This window comes from Macaca thibetana, chromosome 10, assembly GCF_024542745.1.
Source record: "Macaca thibetana thibetana isolate TM-01 chromosome 10, ASM2454274v1, whole genome shotgun sequence".
Classification (NCBI taxonomy): domain Eukaryota; kingdom Metazoa; phylum Chordata; class Mammalia; order Primates; family Cercopithecidae; genus Macaca; species Macaca thibetana.
The window spans coordinates 50,044,124-50,067,534 of NC_065587.1; the positions used below are offsets into that span (position 1 = coordinate 50,044,124).

Below are 23,411 nucleotides of genomic sequence, written 5' to 3' on the forward strand. Positions count from 1 at the left end.
CCCATGTCTACTAAAAATACAAAAATTAGCCGGGCATCGTGATGTGTGCCTGTAATCCCAGCTACTTGGGAGGCTGAGGCAGGAGAATCACTTGAACCTGGGAGGTGGAGGTTGCAGTGAGCTGAGATCGCACTACTGCACTCCAGTCTGGGCGACAGAGCGAGACTCCATCTCAGAAAACAAAAAAACAAAAAACTTTAAAAAAGTCCTTGCTGGGGATATTTATTCACTTAATTCTACCCCTGCCCCCTTAGTGTATGTTTGTGATTTTTTTTTTTTTAACAAAAGAAACTTTAAACAAAAGACTGTCTATGTAGCTGTTGACTTTGAACAGTTAACAGTTACATAAACGAATCCGGAACATGTGTTTATTGATCTACAAATAAGTAATTAAATAAAAAAAACAAGGAAAATACTTACTATGCACCAGATGACAAAGGAAATTTCAAACTTGTGAGGAAAACTAAAAATGGACAGGCCAAGAAATGCAAACACACATGTTTCTGAAACAAACCAAAGAATGGATTATTCAACCCCAATGATTTCATTCCAATATGGTACTAAACTGTTAAGCAAGCAAACATTCACAGGCAGAATCCAATACAACACTTTCCTTATTTTCTTGAAAACCCTGCAGCCAATATCTTGGCCAAACTTGTGCTTAAATTCTCTTATTCTTTTCTACTATATAAGCAATATGTCCCTGGTATTCAGAAATCTCTTAATGTAATGAGTCAACTGTCAAATACTTCTGCAAATAAACGCAATCCCGCCCAGGGAAGATGGAAACACATGAATCTGCCGATCTGCTGAACACTGTCACTAGCTAGGGTCCCAACTGTGGCAACGTGGCCAAAATTCAGAGCAAATGACTGCGACGCCACATGACAAACGTGAAGGGGTCTTTAGTTAACTTCCACATGATTAGCTTAATATATTTAACATTGCCACAAGGTTTAGAACACAGCTCACAACCAGCAGGATTTGCAGAGTGAGACTCATTGCTAACTCTTGGCTCCACTCTGCAAGCCAAAAAGAGCCCAATATTTACTCTCTGTCACACAAACTTGTATATTTTAAGAAAAAGCACCTTATAAATTTCTCACACTAGGCTCTCTGCTTAAACTGTGATGTCCCTCAGAATAGCATAACGACTAGGCCGGGCGCGGTGGCTCAAGCCTGTAATCCCAGCACTTTGGGAGGCCGAGACGGGAGGATCACGAGGTCAGGAGATCGAGACCATCCTGGCTAACACGATGAAACCCCGTCTCTACTAAAAAATACAAAAAAATAGCCGGGCGAGGTGGCAGGCACCTATAGTCCCAGCTACTCGGGAGGCTGAGGCAGGAGAATGGCGTAAACCCAGGAGGTAGAGCTTGCAGTGAGCTGATATTCGGCCACTGCACTCCAGCCTGGGCAACAGAGCGAGACTCCGTCTCAAAAAAAAAAAAAAAAAAAAAAAAGAATAGCATAACGACTAAAGAGATTAAAACTGTATATATATATATTTTTAGAGACAGAGTCTCACTCTCTCTCCCAGGCTGGAGTACAGTGGCATGATCTCGGCTCACTACAACCTCCGCCTCCCGGGTTCAAGCAATTCTCCTGCCTCAGCCTCCCGAGTAGCTGGGACTGTAGGTGCCCGCCACCACACCCAGATAATTTTTTTTTTTTTTTTTTAGTAGAGACAGGGTTTCACTGTGTTGGCCAGGCTGGTCTCGAACTCCTGACCTTGTGATCCGCACACCTGGGCCTCCCAAAGTGCTGGGATTACAAGCGTGAGCCACTGCGCCTGGTCTAAAACTGTATTTTAAAATAGCTGATCATAAAGAGCAAGGCTGTTTTACATTCTAACAATGTTTTTCCTTTGAATGGTACCCAAATTTAAAAAAGTCCACAAGCTGGAGAGTTTACCCACCCTCCTCTCTTTGAAATTTTTTCTTATCTAATATTTGTGTGATCTTTCCAAATGAGCACATTTAGAAGACATTCAGATCTAGTGGATGCTTTTTCCTGGCAGCATCAACTCCAAGGTCTGGATATATCATGGTTAACCAAAGCCCCTTCACATTTGTCATGTGGCGTCGCAGTCATTTGCTCTGAATTTTTGCCACTTTGCCACAGTTGGGACCCTTGCTAGTGACAGTGTTCAGCCAGCAGGCAGAATCATGTTTATCCTCTTCCCTGGGTGGGATCATGTTTATCTGCAGAGTATTTGACGGTCTTTCAGTCACACTTGACAAACTGTCAAAATTTGACAATTTTTCTAATGACCAATCCTCTATGGATGGATATTTAGATTGTTTCTATTTCTGAGACGTTCAGCAAACACCCCAGTACAGGCTAAATTCCACACGGTTGAACTGTTGGGCCAAAGAGTACGTGCCTTTTAAATTCAGACAGACATGGCAAATGACTCTCCAGAAAAGATTCCAGTAGGCCTGTTTTCCACACACCAAGGCCAGAAGTGGGTATTATCAAGCTTAACATTTGCCAGTCTGCTGGGTAAAAACCAGAATCTTTTTGGATGGATGATTTGCTTTATGTGTCTTTAACTGGGAGGGTAAGAGTCAGAATCTGTAGTCTCACTTTCTGAGAGAGGTGCTGTACAAATAATACCCTCTGGCCCAGGAAGAGAGAGACCTGGCCCAGGAAGAGAGAGAACTGGCCCAGGAATAAAGAGACCTGGCCTGCATACCCACTTCTTGGCCGTGAGACCATGGGCAAGTCACGTGACTACTCCTCACCTGAGCCTCCCTATCTGCTAAGTTTCTGCCTGGCCTGCCCCTGCCTTCTAGCATGCTAACAGTGTGGAAGTAGCAATTAAAAATGAGACAAATGACTGGGCGTGGTGGCTCTTGCCTGTAATCCCAGCACTTTGGGAGGCTGAGGCAGGTGGATCACAAGGTCAGGAGATCAAGACCATCCTGGCTAACACGGTGAAACCCCATCTATACTAAAAATACAAAAAACAAAATTAGCCGGGTGTGGTGACGGGCACCTGTAGTCCTAGCTACTGGGAAGGCTGAGGTGAGAGAATGGCGTGAAACCGGGAGGCGGAGCTTGCAGTGAGCCGAGATCGCGCCACTGCACGCCAGCCTGGGCGACAGAGCGAGACTCCGTCTCAAAAAAAAAAGAGAGAGACAAATCCCCCAAAATGCCAGGAGTGACTTTGATGATGACAACTAGGGCAGGAGCCACTTGGGGACCAGCTTAGGGAGACATGGTGAGAGTTGTTCCCCGACTCCAACCACTTCCAAGTATAAAGTTGGTGGGGAGATACATGGGTATGTCTGAGCGTGGGGAAAATAAGCTCGAACAAACTGCTTAAAGACAAAGCCATCATGGTTTATCCCAGCCCAACAAATGACACCTCTACTGCAAACTGTCCCCGAGTGATGTCCCTCAGGCTGCTCTGTGAATAAAAGATTCTGTGGACAAGTTTGGAAAATTCTGTAACTATATCCCCCGTTAAGGATTTTACAATGCACATTTGCTGAAAAGTCTGGCAATTCATAAATGTTAAATTTTATTTAACCAGGATTTCCTAAACTCTTGACTACAAAATTTATCTTTTTCTATCTTTCTTTTTTTTTGTTGAAGATCATAGCCCACTGCAGCCTCGAACTGCTGGGCTCAAGTGATCCTCTCAGCCTCCCAAACAGTTGGGATTACAGGCATGAGCCCCACGCCTTGCTTGACTATGGAGCCATTTTCATCTAACCATCATTAATATTATTTCCAAAGACTACATTTTTGGAAATGTCACATTAATACATTAAAAATTCATGTCTCAAATGTTCATAATTGGTTCTCACTATTTTTGGTCTTTAAATCGTAGGCACCAGATGTTCATTTATTAGGTGTTTGGTTTACTTTATGAAATTTCAAAGCCAGAGGAACAAACAAAAGATAAGCAAGTACGGGATCTGGCTCTGAGGAGCTGCTGCCCTGCTGCCAAGGAAAGTCTCAACTGACTCTAAAACAGGGTAAGGAAGAAAGATCAGCTCTGGGTGGGCCTGTGCATGGCCACACAGACGCAGAACTCACCACACAAGAAGGCCACGGTGCGGAGGGTCTGCTGCATGAGGATCTGGGTGACTGGGGAGAGATTATGGTGCGTGTAGTGGGACATCACAATGCCTGAGAACAGGATGGCCATGATGCCTAGACAGGGAAAGAACAGAACAGAAAGCACTGCCGTGTGATGCCCAACTCAGATCTCACAATGCCTGCAAGGCCCTGGGGCCTAAAGCATTAGAGGATTTAAGAAAAAGGAAAATAAACTAATACCTGAAGCCTCCCACAGGCTTCAGAAAAAATACCATGGGTCCCTTCACTCTGGCAGCCTCATTACTAGCTGGGTGACCTTGAGCCACATTACTCAGAGCCTCAGTTTTCACTTCTGTACAGTGGGACTAATAGTAGCCACTCACAGAACTGTTAGGAGGGTGAGTGAAAATAAGCCACATGAAGTCCCCTTCACAGTACCAGAGCTAAAAAGGTATGGACTATCACTGACATCCAGGGATAGCACTGGCAGATGTGGAACCTGTGGCTATCGAGGGCCCACTGCACTGCCCCCAACCTTTTTTTTTTTTTTTTTTTTTTTTGAGACAGAGTTTTGCTCTTGTCACCCAGGCTGGAGGGCAATAGTGCGATCTTGGCTCACTGCAACCTCTGCCTCCCAGGTTTATGTGATCCTCCTGCCTCAGCCTCCTGAGTAGTTGGGACAACTACTTTTTAGTAGAAATAAAGTTTCACCATGTTGGCCAGGCTGGTCTCGAACTCCTGACCTCGGGTGATCTGCCCGCCTTGGCCTCCCGAAGTGCTGGGATTACAGGTGTGAGCCCACCGTGCCTGGCCAACTGCACCGTTTTGCATAAGGAGCTTGAGCACCTATGAATTTTCTATATGTGGGGAGTCCTAGAGCTGATCCTCCACAGATGCTGAGGGATGACTATATAAGGAGTACAAGCAAGCAAACCACTCTGGGGGGGCAGAAAGGAGCCTAAGAATCTGTGTAAGGATAATGTGTGGATTTTTTTTTTTTTTTTTTTTTTTTTTAGACGGAGCCTCACTCTTGCTGCCCAGGCTGGAGTGCAATGGCATGAACTCGACTCACTGCAACCTCCACCTCCTGGGTTCAAGCGATTCTCCTGCTTCAGCCTCCCAAGTAGCTGGGATTACAGGCATCCACCACCAGGCCCAGCTTATTTTTGTATTTTTAGTAGAGATGAGGTTTCTCCATGTTGGTCAGGCTGGTCTCGAACTCCTGACTTCAGGTGATCTACCTGCCTTAGCCTCCCAACATGCTGGGATTACAGGCATGAGCCACCGCACCCGGCCTCTTTTTTTTTTTTTTTTTTTTTGAGACAGGGTTTCGCTTTGTCGCCCAGGCTGGAGTGCAATGGCGTGGTATCAGCTCACTGCAACCTCCGGCTTCTGGGCTCAAGCAATCCTCCCACCTCAGCCTCCTAAGTAGCTGGGACCACAGGCACATACCACCACACCCGGCTAATTTTTTGTGTTTTTGTAGAGATGGGTTTCACTATGTTGCCCAGGCTGGTCTCAAACTCCTGAGCTCAAGCAATCCAACCTGCATCGGCCTCCCAAAGTGCTGGGATTATAGGTGTGAGTCACCTCACCTGGCCAAATGTGGATTTTGATGGACTTTTAAAATACTTTTCCTTAACTTTGAATTTTCCCATAATCCTGAACTACTGTCATTTAAAAAGGTAATGCATCTTTTCTTCAGAGCCCTGCACCAGGGTGTCTACAACCTTCTGTGCTTATGCAGGATTCGAGCCTCGACATTTGTCCGCTGCCCTCAGTCACTCCTGCGGCACTCACAGTTCTCTTCTCAGCATCTCCCTGTGTAGGCAGCAGGAAAGGGGTCTGTATTTCATGTAAGGAAGCTGAGATTGTCTTAAAAAGTCATCAAATAAGCTGCCAAGATATACTAATTGCAAGTCAAACTTCATAAGCAAAGTTTTAATTCACTTCTGCCATTTTGTGGAAATAGGGCTTATCTGGCAAACTTTCCATGTATAAAAGGGTGAAAATTGGCCGGGCGTGGTGGCTGATGCCTGTAATCCCAGCACTTTGGGAGGCCGAGGCAGGTGGATCATGAGGTCAGGAGTTCAAGACCAGCCTGGCCAAGATGGTGAAACCCCGTCTCTACTAAAAATACAAAAATTAACCGGGCATGGTGGCACACGCCTGTAATCCCAGCTACTCCAGAGGCTGAGGCAGAGAACTGCTTAAATTTGGAGGAGCGGAGGTTGCATGAGCCGAGATCGTGCCACTGCACTCCAGCCTGGGCGACAGAGTGAGACTCTGTCTCAAAAAAAAAAAACAAAAAAAATCACAGAGCACTGTATTACAGACATGTCAACTGCTAAGCTTACTGTAACACAATACCCTACAAAATATAGGAAACCTACTTTTTTGTATTTCCCAGCAGGTGTGGGCTGGCTGAGTGACAGCAGGAGCTGGACATTTGATCTCCTAACCCCTTTAGGAAACAGCAAGTGCCTTCGCTCTTCATTTTCCCCTACAGTGAGATTCCAGCCATGCTTCCTGTAAGACACACCCGACATGGTGGGCAAAGGAAAATGAGAGGGTAGGAGACTTCTTTACCTGCTCCTTTAGGGCTCTTTGGAGCTCAAGATTGTTTTTGCTGCTGTTGTTTTTCTTTGAGATGGAGTTTCACTCTTGTTGCCCAGGCTGGAGTGCAGTGGCACAATCTCAGCTCACTGCAACTTCCGCCTCCCGGGTTCAAGCAATTCTCCTGTCTCAACCTCCCAAGTAGCTGGGATTACAGGCACAGTCTTGGCTCAGCCTGGCTACAAAGGCCGACGGTAGCCCTGTGGGATTGAGGATCTAACATGGACCAGTCTTCCCGCTGGTTTTCCCTACAGGAAATCTCCATCTTTAAGGACGTCACCAAATTCAAACATTTTGGATTTTTCTGCATGGATAAGTAAGCCCTGTCTGGGGGCTGAGTCTGGACCACAGCTGCCACCTATGCACTTGACCCACTGTTGGCACGGGGCCATCTGGACAATCCCAGAGGGCTTTACCCTGGGCTAGTGTGGGGTCAGGGCACCTTGAGTTCTAGGCAAAAGGAAAGAGGGTCAGCAGCAGGCACAAAAGCCAGAGGGATGGCTCAAGTATCTGCTTCATATGCCCTCCAGAAGCTAAGGGGACTCTCCACCACCCACACCACCCTCGTCTGCAGCCACTGGAGCAGACTATAGAAACACAACAGGGGGGTTCGTGCAAACCAGGCTAACATTTTTAAGTGAGGTAAAAGGCACGGTATTTTTAAAAATACACTTATGGAAGAATCTCCTTTAAGAAGGCAAAATCATTTAAGCAAGCAGATAATGCAGCAAAAGCATTCAGCCTCCTGAAGGAAGAATGGCAGAAAAGAAGAAAGGGAGAGAGGAAATCCACTTCTGTTTATGGTTACATCCACTGTTTCAGATGTAATAAAGGAAGACAGTATGGGATTCAAATCCAAAAGGCAGTGAAAAGGTATCATGGTACAATTTCCACTGTACTGTGCCTTACTGTGTGTAAAATATGACATACTTCTTGAGGGCTGAGTGAAACCATAATGAGTATGCTATGTTAATTACTCAATAATAAACATATTTTGCCATAAAACATTCAGACTCACTGAGGTATAGAGTAAAAGAGAATCTCTATTCACACTGCCCGCTCAGAGGTAACTACTCTTAACTACTATTAACACTTCAACACGCAGACTGCCAGTTCTTTCACCATGTGATTATAAAGTTTATCTTTAAAGTAACAGGCTGGGCACGGTGACTCATACTTGTAATCTCAGGACTTTGGGAGGCCAAGGTGGGTGGACTGCTTGAGCCCAGGAGTTTGAGACCAGCCTGAGCAACAGAGTGAGGCTCTGTCTCTACAAAAATTACAAAACTAGTCGGGTGTGGTGGCACGTGCCTATGGACCCAGCTACTCAGGAGGCTGAGGTGGAAGGATCACCTAAACCTGGGGAGGTCAAGGCTGCAGTAAGCCGTGATTGTGCCACTGCACTCCAGCCTGGGCAACAGAGCATGATCCTGTCTCAAAAAATAACATTAAAATAAAATAAAAATAAAGTAATAAACAGGATCCTATCACATATATAGTGCCTATACCAGCAGAGCAATTTCTTTTCAAGGGCTTCCAACTCTCTTTTCTTGGTGCATATACTAGAACCCCAGCTCCTTTTCAGGCCTACAGAACCTGTGAGGCAGTGTCCTGGCCACACTGGTCTTCCTTCTCTTCCTGGAGCATGCCACACTCCCGCACATCTATCTTCAGACCCGTGGCTCCTGCAGTTTCTGCTGCCAAAACCCTCCTTCCCTAGAGCGTCCCTGGGCTGGTTCCTCTCACCACACAGGTCTGAGCTCCAGTGCCACCTCCAGGAGACACCTCCCTGATTGCCTGAGCTCCCAATCCATTCTCTACCGCGTGCCACTCTCTGTCTTTAATTTTTCTTCTTGTAATTTCTTGCCACCTGGAATTGTCTTATGGGTTTGCTTAAATTCTGGCTTTCTTCTGCAGGAAAAGGAAACTGATCTTGAGGTGTTTATAAATGTAGCCCCAACAGCAAGGATAGTTCTCAGCATAGGGTGGACATTTAATAAATATTTCTTGAATGGGTGAGAGATTGATTTTTCAACTTAAAGAATTTAACAATATGTCAAATTCTTCCCATGGCAGTACAGACAGGTCAAGTTCATTTTTTAAGAGGCTGCACAGGATTCCATAGTGCACATGGACTGGAATTTGATCTTTTCCATTACTGATGAACATAGAGTTCCTTCCAATTTTTCTCTCCCAAGCAGTGCTGCAGTGGAATTCCTTAGATATCTGTGCATAAGAGCACTGCACCATACATTCTATCTTTGGCCAACTTCATGCCAGTATCTTTTTTTTTGAGATGGAGTCTCACTCTGTCACCCAGGCTGGAGTACAGTGGCGGGATCTCGGCTCACTGCAACCTCTGCTTCCCAGGTTCAAGCGATTCTCCTGTGTCAGCCTCCCAAGTAGCTGGGACTACCGCACGTGCCACCATGCCCAGTTAATTTTTGTATTTTTAGTAGAGATGGGGTTTCACCATGTTAGCCAGGATGATCTCCATCTCTTGACCACGTGATCCGCCTGCCTTGGTCTCCCAAAGTGCTGGGATTATAGGTGTAAGCCACCGCACCTGGCCCATGCCAACATCTTAAAGCGTTATGTCGGCTGGGCGTGGTGGCTCATGCCTGTAATCCCAGCACTTTGGGAGGCCGAGGCGGGTAGATCACAAGGTCAGGATTTCAAGATCAGCCTGGCCAAATGGTGAAACCCCATCTCTACTAAAAATACAGAAAAAAAAAAAAAAAAAAATTAGCCAGGTGTGGTGGTGGGCGCCTGTAATCCCAGCTACTCGGGATGCTGAGGCAGAGAGCTGCCTGAACCCGGGAGGCAGAGGTTGCAGTGAGCCGAGATGGCGCCACTGTACTCCAGCCTGGGCTACAGAGCAAAACTCCATCTCAAAGAAAGAAAGAAAGAAAGAGTTATGTTATAATTAATCCTGCAAACTCATCCTTCGAGCCCTAAGTCCCCTCCTCTGTGACTCACCCTGACAATGTCACTCTGTCCCATCCCCTCCAAGCCCAGTGTTTGCTAACCACTCTGCCTAAGTAGGGTCTATTCATCTTTGAATCTTTAGTGTCAGAGGCCAAAGTGGCCCTCAAAACTGGCTTGACTGAACAACAAAAATAGTTAACATGGGTACAATTAGAATGAATATTCTGAGAATAGCTAACGTTTGCTGAGTAATAGGGAGACTATTTGATTTGCTGTGGATACCAGGAATTTTTTAGAATAGAAGGGGATATTATTAATTCATCATGTTGAGACAGAGGGCAAACCAGGACTTGTGGCCACCCCAGTAGTGGCACAGATGCCCCATCAGGACTCTCACTTGCATTGCTCCCTTCGTCCTCAGCAAAGGCGTCAGGCTGGCCCTTTTACTTGTCTATTTTATGATGAGGAAGTAGAGCATGAGGTGGTTAAGTCTGTAATCTGAGGTTACACAGCCAATGAGAGGTGGAGCTGGGATTCAAATCCAAGACTGTCTGTTATCCAGCTCCAGTTCTTAACAACCGTGTTCCCTACATGTAGATTTACATAAATAATTCCCACTTCCTAGGAAGAGAATGTCCTGCTCGACAGTCTTGGGAACCACTTGAGATCAGTCCTTTGTGACAGTCAGGAAAAGGGGAGCACACAAAGGAAGGTGAAGACAGCAGAAACACCACGCTTTCCATCTGTGCTTTCACAGTGCGGCGCAGAGCATCCACACACCACACAGGGCCATCCTGCCCCTCTCTGAAAACCCTGTGGGACAAATACCCAAAAGGCAAAGCACAGGCAGGGCAGGTTCCCTCACCCAGAGGCAGATCTGGTGTTCCTGGCTGGCACTGCTGTGTGTGGAGCAAGGTCCCTAAGGAAACGAAACCCCTCTCCACAGGAAACACTGCCACTCTGAAAAGAAGGTAAGAAAAACACTCCCTGATTTTAATCACAGATTCCAAACAGATGCATGAAACACATCTTTGCCAACAGGTACCTAGTGATCATCTCAAGGGGGTAGAGGAACAATTTAAAAAAATAGATGTAGGCCGGGCGCGGTGGCTCAAGCCTGTAATCCCAGCACTTTGGGAGGCCGAGATGGGCGGATCACGAGGTCGGGAGATCGAGACCATCCTGGCTAACACGGTGAAACCCCGTCTCTACTAAAAAGTACAAAAAACTAGCCGGGCGAGGTGGCGGGCGCCTGTAGTCCCAGCTACTCGGGAGGCTGAGGCAGGAGAATGGCGTGAACCCGGGAGGCGGAGCTTGCAGTGAGCTGAGATCCGGCCACTGCACTCCAGCCTGGGCGACAGAGTGAGACTCCGTCTCAAAAAAAAAAAAAAAAAAAAAAAAAAAAAAAAAAAAAAGATGTAAAAATAGCTAGGCTAGCCGGGCGCGGTGGCTCAAGCCTGTAATCCCAGCACTTTGGGAGGCCGAGACGGGCGGATCACGAGGTCAGGAGATCGAGACCATCCTGGCTAACACGGTGAAACCCCGTCTCTACTAAAAAAATACAAAAAACTAGCCGGGCGAGGTGGCGAGCGCCTATAGTCCCAGCTACTCGGGAGGCTGAGGCAGGAGAATGGCGTAAATCTGGGAAGCGGAGCTTGCAGTGAGCTGAGATCCGGCCACTACACTCCAGCCTGGGCAACAGAGCGAGACTCCGTCTCAAAAAAAAAAAAAAAAAAAAAAATAGCTAGGCTAGAGCCAAATGACTCACAGGTAACCTTTTTGTAAGTGCCAACATTCAGTCAAGAAAGGGAACCTGAGGGCGGACACCAGGATGGAATTACCCTGGTGAACTGGTTTGCGATGAAAAACAAAACCCTGAAAATGGCGAGTCCACTCTGCTTCCTCCTTGTGCTGCTCACGCAGCACCCACGTGCGACTGCAGATAGCGACTGGGTAGAAAAATTCTGTCAACTGAGTCACTAAAGACCACTGGGACTTCCGCTTTGTGTCTGAAGAAATTACTGCTACACAGAACACTGTCCTGCTCTACATAACTACAAAACCTGATACAAGATATGAAACAAAACTCTTTTCTGACATGGGACAAAAGATAGGGTAGGACTGTGATTCCTGCCAGAAGGGAAACAAGCAAGGCGGCCACTCTTTCCCCAGGCCCCCTGCTGAGCTGACGGTCTGAGGCTGGGGATTTAGAGGCTGTCCTGTTGAGTCGGGGCTGAGCTGGCGGTCTGAGGCTGGGGCTTTAGAGGGCTGTCCTGTTGAGTCGGGGCTGAGCTGGCGGTCTGAGGCTGGGGCTTTAGAGGGCTGTCCTGTTGAGTCGGGGCTGAGCTGACGGTCTGAGGCTGAGGATTTAGAGGGCTGTCCTGTTGAGTCGGGGCTGAGCTGACGGTCTGAGGCTGGGGATTTAGAGGGCTGTCCTGTTGAGTCGGGGCTGAGCTGACGGTCTGAGGCTGGGGCTTTAGAGGGCTGTCCTGTTGAGTCGGGGCTGAGCTGGCGGTCTGAGGCTGGGGCTTTAGAGGGCTGTCCTGTTGAGTCGGGGCTGAGCTGGCGGTCTGAGGCTGGGGCTTTAGAGGGCTGTCCTGTTGAGTCGGGGCTGAGCTGGCGGTCTGAGGCTGGGGCTTTAGAGGGCTGTCCTGTTGAGTCGGGGCTGAGCTGGCGGTCTGAGGCTGGGGCTTTAGAGGGCTGTCCTGTTGAGTCGGGGCTGAGCTGGCGGTCTGAGGCTGGGGCTTTAGAGGGCTGTCCTGTTGAGTCGGGGCTGAGCTGACGGTCTGAGGCTGGGGCTTTAGAGGGCTGTCCTGTTGAGTCGGGGCTGAGCTGACGGTCTGAGGCTGGGGCTTTAGAGGGCTGTCCTGTTGAGTCGGGGCTGAGCTGACGGTCTGAGGCTGGGGCTTTAGAGGGCTGTCCTGTTGAGTCGGGGCTGAGCTGGCGGTCTGAGGCTGGGGCTTTAGAGGGCTGTCCTGTTGAGTCGGGGCTGAGCTGGCGGTCTGAGGCTGGGGCTTTAGAGGGCTGTCCTGTTGAGTCGGGGCTGAGCTGACGGTCTGAGGCTGAGGATTTAGAGGGCTGTCCTGTTGAGTCGGGGCTGAGGTGACGGTCTGAGGCTGGGGCTTTAGAGGGCTGTCCTGTTGAGTCGGGGCTGAGCTGGCGGTCTGAGGCTGGGGCTTTAGAGGGCTGTCCTGTTGAGTCGGGGCTGAGCTGACGGTCTGAGGCTGGGGCTTTAGAGGGCTGTCCTGTTGAGTCGGGGCTGAGCTGACGGTCTGAGGCTGGGGCTTTAGAGGGCTGTCCTGTTGAGTCGGGGCTGAGCTGGCGGTCTGAGGCTGGGGCTTTAGAGGGCTGTCCTGTTGAGTCGGGGCTGAGCTGGCGGTCTGAGGCTGGGGCTTTAGAGGGCTGTCCTGTTGAGTCGGGGCTGAGCTGGCGGTCTGAGGCTGGGGCTTTAGAGGGCTGTCCTGTTGAGTCGGGGCTGAGCTGGCGGTCTGAGGCTGGGGCTTTAGAGGGCTGTCCTGTTGAGTCGGGGCTGAGCTGACGGTCTGAGGCTGAGGATTTAGAGGGCTGTCCTGTTGAGTCGGGGCTGAGCTGGCGGTCTGAGGCTGGGGATTTAGAGGGCTGTCCTGTTGAGTCGGGGCTGAGCTGGCGGTCTGAGGCTGGGGATTTAGAGGGCTGTCCTGTTGAGTCGGGGCTGAGCTGACGGTCTGAGGCTGGGGATTTAGAGGCTGTCCTGTTGAGTCGGGGCTGAGCTGGCGGTCTGAGGCTGGGGATTTAGAGGCTGTCCTGTTGAGTCGGGGCTGAGCTGGCGGTCTGAGGCTGAGGATTTAGAGGGCTGTCCTGTTGAGTCGGGGCTGAGCTGGCGGTCTGAGGCTGAGGATTTAGAGGGCTGTCCTGTTGAGTCGGGGCTGAGCTGGCGGTCTGAGGCTGAGGATTTAGAGGGCTGTCCTGTTGAGTCGGGGCTGAGCTGGCGGTCTGAGGCTGAGGATTTAGAGGGCTGTCCTGTTGAGTCGGGGCTGAGCTGGCGGTCTGAGGCTGGGGATTTAGAGGCTGTCCTGTTGAGTCGGGGCTGAGCTGGCGGTCTGAGGCTGGGGATTTAGAGGCTGTCCTGTTGAGTCGGGGCTGAGCTGGCGGTCTGAGGCTGAGGATTTAGAGGGCTGTCCTGTTGAGTCGGGGCTGAGCTGGCGGTCTGAGGCTGGGGATTTAGAGGCTGTCCTGTTGAGTCGGGGCTGAGCTGGCGGTCTGAGGCTGGGGATTTAGAGGCTGTCCTGTTGAGTCGGGGCTGAGCTGGCGGTCTGAGGCTGGGGATTTAGAGGCTGTCCTGTTGAGTCGGGGCTGAGCTGGCGGTCTGAGGCTGAGGATTTAGAGGGCTGTCCTGTTGAGTCGGGGCTGAGCTGGCGGTCTGAGGCTGGGGATTTAGAGGCTGTCCTGTTGAGTCGGGGCTGAGCTGGCGGTCTGAGGCTGGGGATTTAGAGGCTGTCCTGTTGAGTCGGGGCTGAGCTGGCGGTCTGAGGCTGGGGATTTAGAGGCTGTCCTGTTGAGTCGGGGCTGAGCTGGCGGTCTGAGGCTGGGGATTTAGAGGCTGTCCTGTTGAGTCGGGGAAGCCGCACAGAAAGAGAGCTCTTGGACACCTACTGTGAAGTCCCCTTGAGTCTTTGACTGATACTGATCAGTATATATGTGGGATGAAACAAGAGGCTGGGGAAAGAATCATTAAAAAGAAGTAGACGGAACAATTCCAGAAGCTGACATGGGGCTGGGATTTGTATTCCCACCAGCCAGAGTGGAGAGAGCTCCCAATACCTGAGACACCTTAGTTAGGGCCCTGCTACTGTGCACCAGTCCTAACAAAGTTTAAATGTAAGCCTCAAAAAGGATTAAACTGATGCCAAGAGACTTAGATACATGCCAGAAGAAAAGTCCAGAAATAACACACAAAAAACAAAAAATATATATATTTTTTAAAAAGTCCAGAACTCCATAAAGGAATGCAATAAAATATTGTACTCAACAACATAAAGTTCACAATGACTGACATCCAATCAAAGCTTACTAGCAAGCAAAGAGCAAGAAGATGTGACCTATAAGCATGAGAAAAATCAACAACAAAACAGACCTAGAGTTGACAGAGACGATGCAATCAGCAAACAAGGACATTAAAACAGCAATTAGAAATGTTTCATATGCTCCAGAACATAGAAGAAAACATGAATATCAAGAGAGAAATGCAAGAAATGAAAATAACCCAAAGGGATCTTCTGTAGATGAATTATAGAATATGTAAATGAGAAATACACTGGGTAGGATTAGCAGGAGATTCCACATGGCAGAAGAAAAGATCAGTGACTTTGAAGACACGGCAAAAGGAAAAAACCAAAATAAAGCACATAGGGAAAAAAAGACAGAAAAAAAAAAGGCAAAGCATATTGTGGGCCAATAGCATGCTACCTCTCATAATGCGTAAATTGAAGTCTCAAGGGGAAGAGGAAGGAGGAACAAAAAAATGTTTATAAAGAAATAGGCAAAAGCTTACCAAATTTGATGAAAGCTATAAACTCATATAAACTATAAACCCAAGAAGCTCAATGAACCAAAGGTGAATATAAAAAGAACCACACCAAGGCACATATAAATCCAGTTGCTACACACCTATCAGGACAGCTAAACTTTTTGAAATTAAAATAAGTGTGGTGGCAATATGAAGCAACTGGCACTCTCTCATACATTCTGATGGGAATGTAAAATGATACAGTCACTTCGAAAAACACTGGGCAGTTTCTAAAAAAGTAAAAATGTACTTACCATATGAACTAGCAGCCTTAATCCTAGGTATTTACCCAAGAAAAATGAAAACACATGCAAACTGTTCTTAGCCCAAATCTGGAAAACCCCAAATGTCCTTCAAATGGTGAACAGACAAACAAAGTGTGGTGCAATAAGAATGATAAACTACTGCCACATGCAAAAACATGGATGTCTCTCAAAAACATGACAACTGAAAGAGAGGAGACACAAAAGACTATGTACCCCATGATTTCATTTAAATGACATTCGGGAAAAGGCAAAACTACAATGACAGTGCAGATCAGTGGGTGCCAGGGCTCAGGACAGGCATGGGGGATTGACTGCAGAAGGGCACAGGGGAGCCACGTTGGGCTATCGATAAGAATATGCCACACCTTGACTGTAGGGGTAGTTATGACTGCCCACATTTGCCAAAATTCATGGAATTATATACTTAGAACAGGTCCATGTATTGTGTGTAAATTATACCTCAACAAAGTTAATAAAAAAGAAAATCTCTGCCATCCTGTGGCATAGATCAAAACATTCCTGCAATAGTGCCTCATTTCCAGAACAAGGCCTCTGAAGGGACTTCACTCAAAGGATGGGATCAGACTTCCGGGGCAGAGTCCTTCCCACCTGGCTGCCCCCTCACACAGGAACAGGAGTGAGTCATGTTCCATTTTCAGGTCAACACCCTTACAATGTAACAAGCTGGGGACACAAACTTGACTGCCACTTGTAGGCAGAAAGCCCAACTAAGCCAAGCTTTGCCAACAGGGGCTGCTGACTGATTACCAGGTGACCATTACCAAGACCATCACTCTGTAAGTGGCCACCCCTCCTCCAGCTGGTGAGTATCATCTTCTAGGGCCACATCAGAGTCGTCCCTGCTGCTGGGAGCTGTGTGCCCTCCTCCAATGGGGTGCAGGGAAAAGGCTCTGGGCCTCCGCTGTCAATCTCACTACCACCACTGCCTGTGCAGTGCAGCTTTGGGCTAATGACAACCTTAGTGCCTACGCCACATGGGCGGTAGCAGCATAAAAAAACTGAATACTGGTAAAGTGTGTCCAAAAACGCCCAACATTACGTCACCGCCACACTTTGCTTGTCCCTCTATGTAGCACTGAGTACATGGTTTCATGATGATCTGTTTTGGAGGGAGTTGTATTAGAGGAGGGTTCTAAGCACTGGTTCTTGACTCAAAAGACAACTAGTTTGAATCGTTGTTCCACCAATCCCAGCTGTGACCTTGAGTAATTTACTTAATTTCACTCAACCTCAAGTTTTCTCATCAGTAAAATAAGGACCTTCACAGTACCTCCCTCCCACAGGCTACCCTCCTCTGAGGGAGCCTCATAGGACTGATGGGCTAAATAAGAGAAGGCAAGTTAAGAGAAAATGTGACTGTGACACCAATGTGACTGTTTGAGCTACTGGATCCAGGCAGACCTAAATCCAGATGTGTGTCTAGGGAGCCAATAGATTCCCTTTATCACTTAAGCTCTTCTGAGTTGTGACTGTCTCTTGTGACTAAAGGTGACCCAACTGACAAAGCCTCTTTCATCAGGCAGGACAAAATGCCATCACCACAGCACTTTCAGGCTCTCTGTCACTTACCTGAGAGTGAGATTCCTTCTGCAAGCCCATAAGGCAGATAAGCAAAAATGATCATCATGCCAAACTCCAAGGAAGGTGTTTTCCTCAAGTCAATATGCTTCAGCACGTAAATGACAACTGTCAAGGAAGGAGAATCGAGGGAGAGTTGATGGGAGATGTGGAGAAGTCACAAAACTGCTGCTTTCCAAATATATGAAGTAAACAGGTACAGAAGATTTTGGAACGTCCCAAGGTTACAAATGAAAATTTGTCATTATGGATTTTTTTCCTTTGTAGGGAGACTGTTGCTATAAGAAACAAAACACTAAGAAATGTAAATTCCGGAGATAAATGGTGGTGGAAGATGAAAATCAACCTAAGTCAACTCATTTAAAAATGCTGACTTAGAGGGCTGGGGATGTGCTGGGCCATGGCACGAAGCTGGAGCTGCAGACACACCAAGGTCAGTTCACTCTGCCAGGTTCCTCCCAGGGCCATATCACCCCGACTCCTCCAACAACATCAGATGAGATCACTAATGCTACCCATCTTGCTTTCCCCATCAGTTTTGAGTCAAAGACAACTAGTGTGAATTGCTGTTCTAACTGGGGTTCCAGGCCCTGTTGAAGTGCAGTCTTTCCTATTCCTGGAGATTTCCAAACTCATGCCCCTGTAAAAGGAGAGAGCCTTGTATATATTGAAGTATCATTCACAATGCCTATACTGGAGCTCACAGTACCCATTTGCTCCACTTCATTTTGATAGATACTTTTTTTTTTTTTTTTTAAAAGAAAAAGATATAGAGGAAAATACTGAAATGGAAAAAATTTTCTTTTCCATTCTGTTTATTGGTACAATATGAGAAGCTGTCAGCCAACTCAATAGAGCCTTTAGACTTCTAGATAAAGGAGTTGATGGGAAAATTCAACAGGATGGCAGAAAAATATGCCTGTAACCAGGCAAAAGAGTCTCTTCCGGCCATCTGTGAAACAAACTGCTCATGGAGGCGGGCCAGGTGGCCATCTCCCTGAGACATAGGCTTAGGCGTGCACCAAAGTGGTCTACTGCCTGTTACTATTTTAAACATAATGAAATTTCTACAGCAATAAAGGTGTCGTTGGCCTTAACAAGACTCTTTCCATCTCCAGCTAGAAAAGCTTATTGGTTGTTAAATAACAAAATCAGTGCAAATAACTCAATGGAACACATTTTGAAAGCCCCTTTTTCAATCCTTCTGGATAAACACTTTCAGTGGGATAAAAATTTTCTCTGTTTAACATTTTATTTTTATTTATGTATTTTTTAGAGACGAGGTCTCACTATATTCCATTGCTCAGGCTGGTCTTGAACTCCTGGGCGAAAGCAATTCTCCAGCCTTAGCCTCTTAAAGTGCTGGGATTACAGGCGTGAGCCACTGCACCTGGTCTATTTGACATTTTCAAAGAAAATTAATTTCTAATTTTCCAAATGTGAAAAGTAAGATGGCAGAAAATGAAAATCATCTGAGTGTGGTTATCATACTCTGGGAACTGAGAGGTCCCCAAAATCATATCTGATATCCAACAGTGTATATGTTTTTTAAACTTTGAAAAGTGACATTCTAAATTTCACATGTTAAATTAAAAAATCCTTGAGTTAGAGTGTTTCTCAAACAAAAACTAAGCAAAAAATCCTCCTTTAAGCAAAACCTTCATCTAAAATTGGCCCCCTTAAAAAACAGGAGAAACTGGCTAGAGACAGAAGCCATCAAGAATAATCTCAACCCTGTATGCTCATCACATTAAAAGGATATTAATGCAGAAATTAAGCCAGTGAGAGTGCCGAGCGCTGCAGAGCCAAAGAACATTTTGAGGAAGTAGTCAAGGGCTTGTAAAAATGTTTGCCACCCACTGACATCTGACATATTTTTTCTTGTTAAACCTTCAGCTGTGCTAGGAAATGAAAGAAAACAGAAGTTAAAATGTTATATATACAAAGGTCTTAGAAATTAACTTAAAACTTATCTCTTGCTTATTCCCTCATTCATTCATTCATTCATTCATACCATCATTCATTCAGTCAGCCAAACGTCTACTGTTCACCTACTTTGTCCCAGGTACTGTTACTTTCTGGGGTTCAGAGATGAGAGCAAATTGCTGTCCTTAAGGAGCTCCTCCCTTCCGGCTAACAAGGGAGAAAACAAGATGAACACTAAAGACAATCTGCAGGAAGAGTAGAGGGCTGTAGAAACACAGGATGGGCGGGTAACTAACTCAGACTGGCTGGGCTCAAGGAAGGTGCTTGAGAAAATGTGGGCTGATGCCAGGCGTGGTGGCTCACACCTGTAATCCCAGCACTTTGGGAGGCCGAGGTAAGCGGATCACTTGAGGGCAGGAGTTCAGATCAGCCTGGCCAACATGGTGAAACCCTAACTCTACTAAAAATACAAAAAGTATCCGGGTGTGGTGGCACACGTGTGCCTGTAATCCCAGCTACTCAGGAGGCTGAGGCAGGAGAATTGCTTGAACCCAGGAGGCAGAGGTTGCAGTGAGCCAAGATTGCACCACTACACTCCAGCGTGGGCAACAGAGCAAGACTCTGTCTCAAAAAAATAAAAAATAAAAAAGGCGGGGGGAGGGGTGGGTTTAGATTTGGGATAAAAACGACTTGCCCAGGTGAAGAAATGGGGGAAGGCACCCAGTGAGGGAACAGCATCTGCAAAGGAAGGGAGCCCATGCATATGCAGCCCATTGTAGGAACTTTCAAGTACCGAGATTAATGCAGCTAAAACGTGGCAGGGGGAGTGGTGGGGCGGGGGAGGTGGGGGTGGGACAGTGGCAGGAGGCAAGGTGACAGTAGTGGCAGAGGAACAGGGCACAGCCCGGGAAACGCACTGGTATTTCAGCTTGAAGGCCTCGGAAGTCAATGGGAAGGATTTCAGTACAGAAATCTTGTGATAAAACCTGAAATTGAGGCTACGGCAAGAAGTCAGATTAGAATGGAGCTACCCAAAGAAAAAATGCCCGAGGTTTCAGGCTGAGAGGGAAGATATAGGAGACATTAAGGAGGAAGAAATCAAAGAACTTTCCTTTTACTGTAACAGAACAAAGTAAAATGTCAGATGTTATTAAATTTAATTGTTGGTTTTGTTCTCAAAGGTAAAAGCATTACACCATTAACATGGAGTTATTCTCATTAAATATCCTCCTCCTGTCTCTCAAATCCATCCCCTTTTCTCCCTCCCCTACTGCCCTTTACTACCAGGGATAAGTCTCACTGAGCTCTCTCTCAACATCCTTGTCTTCCTACAGACCAACCCCGTTCTCCACTCAGTGGCCTAAATGATCCCCCTCTTTTTGTTTTTGAGACAGGGTCTCACTCTGTCACCTAGGCAAAGTGCAGTGGCGTGACCTCAGCTCACTGCATCCTCTGCTTCCCGAGGCTCAAGTGATCCTCCCACGTCAGCTCCAGAGTAGCTGAGACCACAGGTACACATCACCACACTCGGCTAGTTTTTGTATTTTCTGTAAAGATGGGATTTCACCATGTTGCCCAGGCTGGTCTTGAACTCCTGGGCTCAAGCAGTTCACTTGCCTCAACATCCCAAAGTGCTAGAAATACAGGGCCTAACTGATCCTTTTCAAAGGCACACCTGATCGGGTTACCAGCCTGTTCAGAACTCAGAGTTTCCTGACATCACCAGGAAGCCCAGTCTTAGTCTGACCTGGCTCCCACCTGCCATACCTCTCTGACCTTACCTCCTCCTCCCCAGATCTAAACATCTGGGCGACACTGTCACTAGCACCTCCCAGGTGGTCACCATTCACCTTTCCCTGCCCCAGCTAACTCCCTATTCATCCCTCAGAACCCAGGATCAGTGCCACTCCCTCAGGGACACCTGCCCTGATCCCTTCACGCAGGCCTGCCCATGTAATGTTTGTCATGGTGCCTGACTTCTCCTTCACAGCATGGGAAACTGTAGTGCCTCATTCCACGAGGATGAAGCCTGTGTCCATCTTGTTTGCTGCCTTATGTCCGGGGCTTAAAGCAGAGCCTCGCACACAAAAGACAGTCAATACCTTTTTATTGACTCAGCAAATGAAACAAAGAATACTCAACAGTAATACTCAGCTTCATCAATCACCATGTCATGAATTGGTATCGTTTTATGATTATTATTATTATTATTATTTTTTTTTTTTTGAGACGGAGTCTTGCTCTGTAGCCCGGGCTGGAGTGCAGTGGCCGGATCTCAGCTCACTGCAAGCTCCGCCTCCCGGGTTTACGCCATTCTCCTGCCTCAGCCTCCCGAGTAGCTGGGACTACAGACGCCCGCCACCTCGCCCTGCTAGTTTTTTGTATTTTTTTTTTAGTAGAGACGGGGTTTCACCGTGTTAGCCAGGATGGTCTCGATCTCCTGACCTCGTGATCCGCCCGTCTCGGCCTCCCAAAGTGCTGGGATTACAGGCTTGAGCCACCGCGCCCGGCCTATTATTATTATTATTATTATTATTATTATTATTGAGATGGAGTCTCGCTCTGTTGCTCAGGCTGGAGTGCAGTGGTGCGATCTCGACTCACTGCAACCTCTGCCTCCAAGTTCAAGCGATTCTCCTGCATCAGCCTCTCAAGTAGCTGGGATTACAGATGCGCACCACCACATCCAACTTTTTTTTTTTTTTTTTTTGTATTTTTAGTAGAGATGGGGTTTCACCATATTGGCCAGGCTGGTGTGGAGCTCCTAACCTCAAGTGACCCGCCTGCCTTGGCCTCCCAAAATGCTGGGATTACAGACATGAGCCACCGTGCCAGGCCCCAGGATTGGTATCATTTTAAAGCAGAGTAAGATGAAAAGGTAGCTTGGTCAAATAACCTCAGAAAGCCTTTCGAGGAAATTTACAGCACAAAATAACATAATTAAGGTCTGAGACGTCTTGCAAAAAAGAAATCTAACTTTCTTCATGTGAAAGCTTTGCAGACTCATCTGAACACACAATCTCCCCAATCCCCCTTCTTTCTAGCAGATCACAGGTTAACATCCCACCTTGAAGAATGTGGCAGCCAACAAGGGCTCATACTGGAAAAGTGCTTTTGAAGGCCATGATCACCCGCAGTTCCCAAAAATGGATCTGCAGGCCACACACATACAGTGCCCGGCCTCAGCCCACGTCTCTACCATGGCAGGCACCCAGGCTGGTTTCACTGCTTTCTTTTTATACAGAGTAGCCTGAGGCCCAAAGAGAGTGAGTCACGGGGTAAGGTCACACAAAGGGTTAACAGCAGATCCAGGACTGAGGCAATGGTTTCTGAACTCCAGGTAATGAAAGTAGAATTTGGACTCTTTCTGGCCTAGTAATTTTCTATGTTTTGTTTCTTAAGGTCATGTTTCTCATACCTTAAATAATAAAAGGGAGTATTGCTTCAGGGTCCATTTCATGAGCTTAAACTGTAGCTGGAGAAAACAAAAGGTTTCCTCTATAGCAGTGACTTTAAGAACACACTATCATAGCAACGAATCAAAGTTGAAAATGAATTCAAGTTACTGAAGAAACAGAAGACATTTTCTTTCCGGCACTCATGAAGGTAACAACATTTTTAAAAAGGGGGTAATTCATTCACATATTCAGTTGCAAAGATAAATGTGTCAGCTCACTTTGGAGATGATCGTTTATGAAGCATACCTCTTCAAAACCAGATGTGATTCTAGCTGATAACCAAGGAAAAGTGACAAAAGCTCCCAGAAGCATATTTTCTTTTGAACTAAAAAAAAAAAAAAAAGGGCAGGGGAAGTCTGACATGCCCCTTTTCTCTCTCTTCTGTCTGAAAATGAGCCTCCCAGGTCTGGCTCACAAGACATTCCTTCTGAGAAGCCTTCCTCATATCCTTAATGGTCTGGTCATTGAGCCCCTCTGGCTTACGGCACCATGTTCACTTCTCTATGGGCATCTTTTGCCCATCATGGACCGAGTTCATCAAATCCACCTGGCTCTCAGCAGTATCTGGCACATAAAGGTCCCTCACCAAATGCTGATGGCAGATGACCAGCCGTGGCTGGAGAGTTCATGAGGCTGATTCTCCAGTCAGCTTGGGTCTCAGCAGTGGCAGTGCTGCTGGTGGAGGGAGGCGGCCGGAAACTATACATGCATGCTCCACAGATCCAACCGTGGGAACTGTTATCATAGGCGATCTTGGGATTCTTTTTTTTTTGAGATGGAGTCTCACTCTGTTGCTCTGGCTGGAGTGCAGTGGTGTGATCTCAGCTCACTGCAACCTCCACCTCCCAGGTTCAAGAGATTGTCCTGCCTCAGCCTCCCAAGTAGACAAGATTACAGGGACCCACCACCATGCCCGGCTAATTTTTATATTATTAGTAGAGACAGGGTTTCACCATGTTGGCTAGGCTGGTCTCAAACTCCTGACCTCAGGTGATCCACGGGCCTTGGCCTTCCAAAGTG

General features: G+C 47.2%; 1 protein-coding gene across 6 annotated transcripts in view; it reads right to left on the reverse strand.

Annotated features, from left to right (window-relative positions):
- The window catches only part of SLC9A8 (solute carrier family 9 member A8), an 84,934-nt gene that overhangs the window by 13,787 nt on the left and 47,736 nt on the right, over positions 1-23,411 (reverse strand). For 5 of the 6 annotated variants that reach the window (XR_007729353.1, XM_050807466.1, XM_050807468.1 and 2 more), the window contains exons 9-12: positions 18,770-18,908; positions 16,999-17,104; positions 4,051-4,167; positions 421-503 (exon numbers count right to left, since the gene is read on the reverse strand). Coding sequence is in view for 5 of the 6 variants with exons in the window: in XM_050807466.1 (XP_050663423.1) it covers positions 421-503; positions 4,051-4,167; positions 16,999-17,104; positions 18,770-18,908 (445 nt within the window). In the remaining variant the exon portion in view is untranslated. The remainder of the gene's footprint in view (positions 1-420; positions 504-4,050; positions 4,168-16,998; positions 17,105-18,769; positions 18,909-23,411) is intronic. The other variant, XM_050807465.1, reaches the window with a different exon arrangement.